The sequence below is a fragment of the Saccoglossus kowalevskii genome, chromosome 12, assembly GCF_978046115.1.
Source record: "Saccoglossus kowalevskii chromosome 12, keSacKowa6.1, whole genome shotgun sequence".
Taxonomy (NCBI): domain Eukaryota; kingdom Metazoa; phylum Hemichordata; class Enteropneusta; family Harrimaniidae; genus Saccoglossus; species Saccoglossus kowalevskii.
In genome coordinates, this window is record NC_140652.1 from 31,707,839 (window position 1) to 31,719,851 (window position 12,013).

The 12,013-nt window shown below is 37.6% G+C and overlaps 1 protein-coding gene across 2 annotated transcripts; it reads right to left on the bottom strand.

Moving 5' to 3' along the window:
- Positions 1–410: 410 nt before the first annotated feature.
- Positions 411–4,549, bottom strand: LOC144363917 (uncharacterized). Of its 2 annotated transcripts, XM_085506572.1 has the most exons (4): positions 4,420–4,549; positions 3,316–3,386; positions 1,454–1,774; positions 411–540 (listed from the first exon to the last, which is right to left on the bottom strand). In XM_085506572.1, exons 1-4 carry the CDS (start codon positions 4,486–4,488, stop codon positions 471–473), a joined length of 531 nt encoding a protein of 176 aa, XP_085362698.1. In that variant the 5' UTR covers positions 4,489–4,549; the 3' UTR covers positions 411–470. The 2 variants fall into 2 exon arrangements, 1 of the variants encoding a protein (XP_085362698.1); XR_014931259.1 differs by lacking the exons at positions 411–540; positions 1,454–1,774 and having other exon boundaries at positions 3,130–3,388; positions 4,420–4,508.
- Positions 4,550–12,013: the final 7,464 nt, after the last annotated feature.

Consider the following 12,013-nt stretch of genomic DNA (forward strand, 5'->3'; position numbering starts at 1 on the left):
ACATCGAAGTTCTAAAATACACGAACGAGTAAATTACGCGCGAGTGAAAGTAATATAATATCGGCGATTATTCGGTGTTTTCCCTGCTATTTCAAAGTCGTGGTTCTAGCTGATTTTACTCTTTTCTTCTGGTTTGGTTTCTTCGCGTTTTTCGGAAATCGTGGTATTTTCAGTTTCCCGTCAGTGCTTAGTATATTTTTTTCTCTTTTCGGAACGCCTCTCATAAATTTCCTATAAACTCTGTCCTGCTCCTCTTTCGATTTCTGAGTCCAGACGACATGTTGGATGCGCATCTTCGCCATCCACGGCGCAAGTTCATACTCGCCCTGACCATGAATGGCGCGACGCACATCAAGCTGTTGACCTCGGACGATTCTGTGAAGCACGTCAATCAATTCGGAAAGCCTCTGGGACTTCCAGTTGGCACTTAACTTTAAAATATTATTCATACTTTCGCATGAATTATTTTTCTAGTCAAGTGGAATCCAACTGTTGCCTTTTCTTGGCTGCAACACAGACGTCCGCAACTTGTCGGCAATTCTGTGAAAATAAAAAACAAAGCCTGGAAACGAAGCGTTATATTTGGCCGAAAGTTCCGAAAATTTGAGTTCAAATTCCTCGCTGGTAGTACATTTACAAAGACCACTACTGCCAAATATATCGCTAATTATAATTTTTCGGTTTTTCAAGTCAACTCCAACCTTGTGTGTCAAACACCGACGAACGTTTTCCTCTAAATATCGAATACATAAAACCTGCGCCGAATTCGGAAAACAATCCCTAACTGCTTTGGTGAGTGCCGCTTCTTCGTCCGAACCAATAACCAAATTAGACAACTGCGTACCATTAATACGACCTGCCAGCTTTCCGTGTAGATGAGAAAAAAAAAAACGCTGATAAGTCTGATACCGACCATCCCAGTGCAAATAAACTGCTCCTAACATAATTGGATGTTTCTGCGTCGTCTTCCTTAATAAATTGCCGTGATGATAGACCATAATTGTCACGTAGCAGGCGCCTAAATTGAATGTCCTGTCGATACCTAAAACACTTGGATGGGAAGAGTTAGACGAACAAAATAACTCGATGTCACTCAGGCTTTCCTCAAGATAACAAATAAACGAGGGTGGTTTACCATGTTCGCCTTTGATTTGGACAATTTCCTGCAGAAACGGGTGCTCGTGAAATGTGCTCTGCAGCATCTGAATGTTGTCGGCTGTATTTTTCTTGCTTCGTCCTTCCGTTTTGTCGCTACTATATTTCATAGTCTCTATAACTTTTAAATTTCGCGGTGCGTCTCCGTCTGCCAACATTTCCTGGTATATAACACGCGGTTTCTTCGTCTTAACCATCTCCACCATTTTTTATTTCTGCTCTTCCGTCGTTCTGATATAGTCTCCGCCGTTAGTCTTTTTCGAGTTTCCATGTACTGTAACTGAACTATTATACTTACCTATATACTCCACAACCGCGAGTTTTTTTCAAATGAGCCAGACTGTCCCTGCACTTAATCACTGTACTGATTCTTTTCTTGTAATTGCTGTCTCGTTTCAGCACTATGTAATACCTCCTAAACACTATGACGTCATCTACGTTTGGCTGGGGCTTTAGTGGTACACGCTTTCTCTTCACGTCCCGGCAGTATAAACCATCTTTCAAATCTACATAAAACTTTAGTCTGTCGCCTTCCATAATATAATGATGAGTTTTGCCAGATGATTTGTTATCCCACGCCCCACAGTCGTCTACATAGTCCATCTTTTTGTTACTTTGCCTGCGGAGATAATAGCATTGAACTGAGATACGTCATCAATACCTCATTAATATTCATGTTACGTCACTGATCGTAGTTTCAACTTGGACGTTCAGTTGCGAGACATAACAAAAAAAAAACGCAGGCAGTGATACATTTTGAAAATAAAAATACAAAATAAACGCGCGTTGTGACACAGTCTTACCATCGTCCTTCACTCACGCAATATAATAATGCTATTTCTCAGCGCACTTATATTTAATACATTGTCGAAAAACACCACAAGAAAAATATCAATCAGGCTTGTAATTACTAGTAACTCAACTCGAACGCAATATTCATCACTGTAAAAGTGTATAAATTCGAACAAGCCAGCTCATGACCGGAGACGCCCGGTCGTCTTCGTTGATAACTCGCCAATTCACCACAATTGTGGTGGTAAACAGTTTAGCTGATTTTTCAAAAGATGGATATTAAATTCATATTCATCCCAACTTATTTGAATATTCTTTCTGAAATTTGAGACATTGTTAAAAAAAATCCTGTACAGGGATATGTCTGATGTTAACTAATAATACGCAATTATCCAGGCAATACTAGAAATTATTGCTGATACTAATTATGTTTTTTAGTTGGAAGTTGGATACTTGAACGTGTAGTTCCCGGGCGTGTAGATGTAGTAGACGAGCATAATCTTACTGTGTCATATGTTTTTCGTCTTAGCCTTGTCTTTTCGTCTTAACCGTCACAGTCTGCTTCATTGAATGTTTAGTTTAATAATTGATAAACATACATTCAGCGTGAGACTGTTGTTTAAAGTTGTGTTAATACAGAGATGATTTAAACTTCTCCTTCCGTTGCCAACGTATTCAATGTACGGGAATAGCATGTGTGTGCGTTTGCGTGAGTGAAAGATGCAGGCGAGATTACTCGTCGCAACGCGTTCTATTTATTTCCAACGCGCGTGGTCGGCGCCTTTGATTGCGTTTATTTTGTTCTTTCATTCGCGAAATCTATCACTGGCACCGTTTATTTTGTCATGTCTCACAACTGAATGTTCAAGCTGACTTTGTTTGGGCTGTAACAATAGACAGGATGGCTGCAACTTCAGTATGTTTTCCGTACCTCTGTTTTCAGTGAAAAAAACTATAAAAAAAAAACAATTTTCGAGAGAAACACGCAAACACTTCTCTAGTTTGAGAAGAAAAAAAAATATTTCCACACACAACTGGAAATAACTATGAAAAAAAATTATCGTTTTGAATAGGAATAGACAAGAAATCACTTTTATGCAAATTAGCCGTTTTAGAGCCTTCCATTTTGGCTTTATGCGCATTACTTTAATAAACGTCTGACAGACACAGGATCTATTTCAATTTTTCCACAGAATATTCTCATCTAGTATACCAATAACTGTATGTGTCGCATTATTCGATGAGTACAATAAAAACAAAGGGTAATTTATTCGCAAATTGAAAAGTTTTCACTTTTGACTCCCATTTCAAGAAAACAAAGGCTCGCATTGTACTGTCCGGAAACGGTCCGACCCCCAGCCAACTGACCAGTTTATAACAATAGACAGGATGGCCGCAACTTCAGCATGTTTTCCGTACGTCTGTTTCCAGTGAAAATCCTCTAAAACAAAAAACAAAAAAAAAAAACAATTTTTGAGATAAACACGCATACACTTCTCTAGTTTGAAAAGAAAAAATATATTTTCACACACAACTGGAAACACAGAGCTAACTAAAAATATACAACAGGTGTTCAAATGACAACTTCATTGTTAAATACAGGTTTGAATATAAGCGCCCACGAGCCTGGGTCTCATCCTTAATTTCACACTACCTATGGCGTTAAAATGACAGGCACATTCATCTTTGACACCGTTTAGTGAGCCTCAATCGAGGAATCGTACAAAGACACTAGAAAAGTTTTTTTGATTCATCTTATATTTACACACATATATTTAGGTAGTGTGTTTATTTATAAGTCTAGGCACAGACAATGTTGGCTTTGTTTCGTTGGTTAATTTAGCACAAAAAGGCAGTTAGTATCTGAAGTATTGATGATGTCCGTAGAAGTGGATGAGCGCTGCCCGTGATTCCAAATCAGGCCATCGACCTTAGTAATTAGCATATAGCGTACTGGTGACATCCGGTAAAAGTCGGTGGCCGCGTCTCGTGAATCGCAAATGATCATTTGTCGTTGGTAATCAACGTATTACCCAACATAAATGCCGTCCTAATACTTCGACTGTTTTTGTTTTTAATTACGACGAGATAATCACACCAAAGAAATCTTTCCTTCTGAATTGCGTAAGTAAAATATGTGTTTGTGTACCATTACTGTTGTCCCTAGGCTTCGGTTATTTTTTTTTTTTTTTTTTTTTGGCCACACACAGTGTATTTGTGTTCTAACCCACTCCAGCACCCACAGGCAACTTTTAGACCGGACTGTACGTCCCGGGAGGCCCCGGGCTGTGTTTAGTGGGTCCGGATCTTCTGAGCCGTTACCACCACGGTTCCCGATTATCACTGGCACTTAATATGCGTGCAGTTGAGCATAGAAAATACGGTATACAGCACAATAGCTGACACACGAGCGTAAACGGTTTCTAGGATCAACCATATTGTCAAATAATACAATTAAATGCCACAACTTACCTTATGAAATATCATCATCCAGCGGCATTCACTCAAAAACGGCCATACTACAAAATAGAAATACCCCATAATGCCTTCATCATGCCTCCTAAGCTAGTGAAAAATGGCGACGTGAATATCGCACCAGTGTCGGATCTGCACTAGCTGGGAAGATGAATTCTGATTGGCTAAAAAAACAAAAAAAAACTTGTGGCGTTGAATGCACGTTCATTGTCAGTATTGTTATGCAAATTCAAACTAGCTAATCATTTACAACCTTTCGAGCCAGTGCAGATTAGCCGCAGTGTCGGAAGATAAAATGATATTGAAAGTTAAAACAACGATTAAAGTGAGGGAATTGTCACTAAAGAGTCGAAAAACAGATCGGTAATGTGCATTATATAAATATTAACAACTTTATACTAAAATATGTAAACAAGTATTCTTAAATTATGCGGCAATCAATTCCAACAGAGAATAAGGGGACACTTTTGAAGTCAAGGACACCTTTGAAGTCTTAACATACGTACACTTTGTGGTCAGGACGTCACGATGCCACCTAAACTAAACATGTGAAAAACGGCGTATTTGCAAAAAGGTGAGAATTACTATCAAACCGTATTACTGACTTTGCTGAAGGACATTGTGAATCATTGCCAGATTGTATAGGAAACTAACTTGGCTGAATTACTGCCAGATTAGAGAAACGAGGTCACTGACCTGACTACTGCAACAAAGGATTGAAATAATTATTGTCCCCACGCCTCATGGAGAGGCAGTCTTTCTTGGCGACCGATGTGTGAGCAGGTCATGGTCTCTTTCTTTAGGTTGTGAAGAGATTCGGGCCCTGTTGCATAAAAACTGACCAAGGAAGCTCTACTCGGTCGATAATAGAAGCCACTATTCGTGATGTGAACATGCCAAGGCACTAAATATCGTGCTAGGCGAAGAGAAGAAAGTCATTGATTCCATCTTGATACCACCACTGGCTGACCATAAAGACCGTGGCATTTGTTACCGGTAACTCATACACACATTCACATTAGTGTAGGGAATTTCAAAGGCTGTAGTGGTATTGATTGTTATTGTTAATTGTATTTAAGTATATTAAATCTATTAATTTTCCAAATATTGTGTTTTCATTATATGCGAGTGACGTTATACTCTCATATATGTACTATATTTTGACGGTTATACTCCGTGAGATGAATTCCAAGCTGATTATTTATTGAGAGGTCCCATGTAGCCCCGTTTTTGTCAGGTAAAAAAAAAACATAATCACGGGTATCGAGTCTTTCACGGACAGGATTGTTCGTGCTGAATAACATTCTACCTCGTGACAAAATAGTCACATTGTTAGTGAGTATGCCACCTTTCGTGTTATAGCAAAACCCCTACTTGCTATACGGCCAAAAGAGGCGGGGCATCTGTCGAGGATCATATGTTCAGGGAATGGCTGAGAACACTTATATTGCTTCCTGTGTTATCCTGTATCCATTTCATTTCACCACTGCAACCCATCAAGGCATTTTAGAACACCGTCTTGTGACACTACTACAGCCCCTGTTATAACCATGATATCGTATATTCTCGTTAGTGGGACCCCTAGTTGTAGTAGACTGTAGACTGGACAAACACGGCTAGATGTAACTAAATCATATATAATGGCTCATCAGATGAGTTGGATAAGGATGTTGATTTGTCACATAAGTTGGTGCAAGGAGAGTAATAAGCAACTCCATCATTGAGTGCCAGAGGCAATTGAAAAGGCACATGAGGCTGTTAGGAAGCAAGGTGGCATTAATTCTAGTCAATTCGACAAGACAGGAACATAGTTTTGGCACAACATCTGGCGAGCGTGAAAGTTTCCTGCATGTGACCAGAGAGGCTAACAGAAAGTTAAGGTCAAAGGTTAAAGGCACGGAACAGCAAACCAGATGGGTTGGAAAGACTGCTACCAAACCACAAGTGAATGCATGCTACTCGTGTGGGAGACTACTCCCACTTAGGTCGACCCATCAAATGGTTTTTCTCATGTTAAAATCACACACTACAAAGACGGTATTATGTTCTCTGTTGTGTTCTAGCGCAATACATCATGCATGTACGTGTACAAATGCGTTTCTTTTTACTCAAACTTAGCTGGAGGGTTTTTGGTGGAGTAAAAACCCATAAACAACGTTAGGTTATGACCTATCCGTTTGTAGTAACTGTAGTAAATCAAAACACGTGGTAGTAAATGTTTTAGCTGAATCCCAGTTGAATCGATCACCTCAAGCACATTTTAATGAAAGTTATTGGAAAATTGAATAACTTTCAACGCAGGACCAAATGAAATTAGAACATGCTAGCTCATTCGATGTCCGGTAGTATATATTATTCAGTTTAGAGCCTTCATAAAACTGCATAAATTAAATAGTACAAGAAGCCATGCATTCGTATGCAAATGATAATAGATTATGTATAGGTGCTATATGGTGGTAATATAACTAATATTGGTGTGATGCATATACATATGGTGAAGGGGATAGTACTCATTGTCATGAATATATACGACATGAGAATTATGTATTCTAAAATGCGGTGCCACGTAGAATGACCTCTTATTGGTTATTTTCATTAAAATAATGTGCGAGGAATATTTGTATTAAGCATTGGCGTCTCATGTAAACTTACATTTTCACAACAAGTATTTTGCTGAACACAGATGATATTTTGCGTGTATTGTGTTTGAACTATGTTATACATAATTTACTTGAACAGTGCACATGCATATATATGACATGATACCAGTAAACGACTCATTAAGCTAGTGAACGACACTAGTGAAACTGACTAATAACATTTGTTGCGAACACAGCTGTCTGGATTTTCAGTCACTCACTGTTTAGGCTTGGTCTATTATATTTTGCAATGTCCATATTGCATATACCCCTATTTAATAATATAAATATTCCTTAAAACAGTTCCCCTGGTATCAGTTAAATTGTGTGCACCTCTCTACGGCGTAGCGGAAATTAAAATAGGCTATGTTCATTCATATTTTAATTTGGGTTTGCATACTCTAAATTAGAAATTATGCATGCGTAGTGATTTGCATACTCCAAAATAAAAACTGCGTATGTGTAGTGATACGCATATTCTGAATTAGAAAAGGTATATGCGTAGTATTTTATGTATTTTGGTAATGCTGTATAATCACAATTTGACTTGAAATGTTTTCTAGCTACAAGGACCACTGTTGTCAGTGCTTAAATATTGTAATATGGCATCTCCTAACCCCTATGTCATCATACTATCAACACTTTTCTGATGCCTTTTCAGCCATCACGAGGCATTTTATATATAACCTCCTAGTATGTACAATCGTGGATCTCAGTTAATTGTGCTGAATTTCGGACTGGTCAGAATGTAATCTTTGTAATCACATCAGTATGCGGTAAGATGCATCAAGTTATGTAAGACTGGATACTAGATGCATTGAATTGAACTGTGAATGCTCAATTCACTGCTGCCATATTTTCAAATTCTCATACTTGTATTAGTTACAACTCAAATTACACAATCAAACAGTATATCGCGAACGTCTGGTCACAATAATTTGTTTATTAATGTTGGGTGGTAAATTAGTAGAGAAAGGGGCAATCAACAATGTTATCGAATTATCAATGTACTGATTGGTTTGTATTTAAAAACCACATATAGATCATAGGAATATATATCAAATGTAGCTTACTTTCAAAATGGCTGAAGTTCACAATTTTTGCCAAACACAAAAAGTGGTCTACTTTACGTGACAACCAAACAAGGTACCAAACTTTGCAACAATGCATTTGATAGATATTCTAATGATCTATATATGGTACAAGTTTCAAGCCAACAAAAATACCAGGGCGGATATTATAGCGTTACAAAGTTGGGCCAAAAAATATTTATTATTGAAGCTTGAAATTGTTTTAGGCTGCCCAAAAACTAAAATTTACGTCTTTGGAAATTTCACAATAATTTTGAAAAAGCCAAAATGTTGGTCTATTTAGATCTTGTTTTGTTTTTATGATAGGTTAAAAGGTGTTGCCGAGACAATACCGTAAAATATATTGATTTCCTTGTTTTTGAGATGCGAAAATTGAGGGAAATGGCCAGAGAACTTTGTTTGCCCGTTACCACGGCAACAAGGAGTTTTGATCTAAAAGAAAACTATTTTGAGGGGTTGTGGACCGAGTACTATCACTGTGCAAAATATGAGCCAAATCTATTTTTACCCCTGCCACCATTGTTTGATCCTTACAGACATTTGCTTTTAAATAGTTCACTGAAATCAGTTGCTACGAGGTAGAATCGTAAGTTTGTATACATTACTTTATGTTGGACGATAAGTTTAGAACTATGTTCTGTTTATATAAAAAGCATCAGCTAAATAGATTTGTACTAGTAGATAATTGTAATTGCTTGACGCGGGAAATATGATTGTGGACGATTTATGTCACTAGTGTGAATAGAGCAAACCACAAATAATAGTTGTCCTCTCACAGTTTTAAATCATGAACGATTAGGGTGAACACCCAGCAACACAATTACAAGAACAATTCCAGGCACAACATTGCACGACCTTACTCCCACGTTACACATGCTGCAGATAATTTTCTCGAGGTGTAAAAAATAGTAAATATTTATAAAGAGGTACGTAGCCGTCGCGCAGCGCCTCTCTGGTTTTTGTGCAAACAAGCAATGTATTTTACACGCGTTGTATATGATTTATATCGAACAGAATGCAACAACTCGGTGCTTTAAGACGGGGATTCAATAGAATGTACCCAAAGGGTACAGTCAAATAAAGTTAGTTAGTTCAATGCCTATTTCTAAATACCACCATAGTGGCTGTAGGCAATCTTGATTTTGCACACGTTTCACACGACTGTACAGTAACTGCACGAGTGAACCTTTTCAGCAACAAGTTGATTACCCGGAAGACTCTGGGTGGAGTGCCGTTTGACCCATATAATAAATAAAGCATAATACGTTTCCTGTTTCTCTGCACAGCAATGAGGAATTCTATAAAAAAATATATATTTCAGTAACTACAATTTCCCCGCGTGGCGTATTTCGACGTTCATTCTTTCATAGATATTATGTTATTGGGTGAGCAATTCTCTGCGCGTACAGTTGTGCCATTACGGTAGATAGTGATGATTGAGGTTCTGATGTCGTCACACATGTATGCATTCGGTTCTACCATCCTTCTCGTAAATACCGGTGTGTGTTACTGTTGTGTGTGTTTTGTCACGACTTCTATGCTGGGATTTCTATGCCCCAGAGTTCGTACATAGTAGCGTAGTACAGACCTGTTCAATAATTCATTAATGTATACAAAATCATGGTGAACTAGGGAGACCATGTCTTGTCCTGTCTCAATGGGGTTTCATTACATTGCATTACAAATGATACAACAAGCATTCTAAAGAAACCTTTCAAACAAACCTTCTCTTATAATAGAAGGAGAAACCGCATAAACTTATGAGTTACCTGAGTGGTACGCTGGTCCCATATATAATTAGTTTAACGTTCAATTGCGTCAGTCGGCATTGCAAGTTCTTACTAGGTCGTACACGCTCACATATATCATTTTACGTGGAAATTGTGAGTGAGATCGACATGTGAATGATATTACAGTATGGCAAAAGAATACATTGGACTTGATGCACTTTGGATTCTTCTCATATTGTTGCCTCTTCCCTTCGCCAGTGGACTAGGTAAGGATAGCTATTTCATTTAGTTTGTTCTTTTAAAACAGACTGTAAGTTAAATAGTCACCACTGCAAACATGGTGCTTGTACGTATTAGCCACACAAAATTGAAGTATAGTTAAATACCTTAATTTTAACTTAAACCATAAATAATAATCACTGACGAGCTGCATTTCATTATTTAAATATTCACGCATGTGGAATCGCGATATCATATTAAGCATTGGTTGGTAGTATTGATGGATTCCAGTAATGTCTAAACTAGAAAGAGTAAAATTATGCTGCATTCTATAGATATAAGGCTATCCAAAGTACTATATTCATGGTTTTAACACGGTTATTTAAACGTGGTTCTACAAAGTGGGGAAATGGATTTTGATATTGTTGTTGTTGATCAAATGCCTACGAAAAACCCATAATGTTGCGTTTCGCAAGGTGAAAGTTTCATCAAACATGCGTTTCAAGGCAACTACAACAGATTTCGGAACATATGTTATCCTTGTCATCGGGTGTATGTGTGAGCAATGAAGGAATGATTTACTCGACACATAAACGTTCAACCGGGAGGGGAACCGTGGTAATGCATATGTTAACTTGTTAAACTAAAAATGAAATTTGGTGATTGAAACGTTCTGTAGATAATTCAGTGGTATCAACTAAAATGATTTCATATCGTTTCATATCGCACGTTGGGTCAAGATAAACACGCGTTTCAACGGAATGAGGCCAAAAACCAATAATGAATAGTTAAGTTGTTGAATATAGGATCAGAATGTTACGGGAGAGTACGCAATTTTCCTTCCAAAATACGTGTTCATCTCCTCTTGCAGAAAATTCAGATTCCAGTCGAGCCAGTTTTTATATTTACACCAAAATCAAAGTTTCACGCGGCCGAGGTTTATACACAATTTATTCGCATTGAGTGTAATGTCTACATGCGCACATGCGTTATGAATTAGTGCAACGTCCAGTAGTAGTCGTTATACTGTAATCCATTAATCAGACAGTCACCATCTACTTTATCTAAGCCTTTATTATCTACTCATGCATGTCGTGGTATTCTATTTCTATAAGAAAGTAACCCAAATCACCGTATTCGTCGGGTTGGAGTGACCGCGCCTGTGTTCAGTAGGCTTTGATCGTCTGAAAATATGATGTTTATCAACGTTAAACCTTCTTATTGTAAATACATATGTTTGTTTCAATATCGTTCAATAACAAACAATAACAGATTATATTAAAGCCATACGCGGCTTCAGTGGGGTCCAAGCTATCAGACATGTATTGTATAATTACTGAGGTCACATGATTGCCATTAGGGTAGTTTAAATGACCAGTGCCATGTGGTCTAAATGCAGTTGGTTCCTTGTACTTCTAGATTGGTGATTGAGATATGCTTTTCTGACTAAAAAAATAACTATGTGCTTATGCTTCACGAGGTTACCTGATTAAATAATTACTTATGTTGTTCATTGGCTTTATTATGGCATTGATTGCATGTTGCAACACTGATTCAGACACCACATGATCTACTCATGAGACATTCCAATGGGAGAAGCCATTACACCTGCACATTTTAGATCAATCAACAAATACACCACATATAATTGCACAATTTTAGTTTTTCACAAAATCAAAGATGGCGGACAAAACGCGTGACTGATCAAAATAACTTTATACTAATCTTCAAAAACATTGACTATAAATGCTGTATTCAAAATATCAAGTTGACCAGTTCATGAGAAACAATGCCAACAATTGTTGGTAATTTTCATGGTGGCAGCCAAACCAATTGACTCATTATAATTATAATACTTTGTTCGTAAGAAGCTATTGCTATACATATTATATGCAAAATATCAAGTTGATTG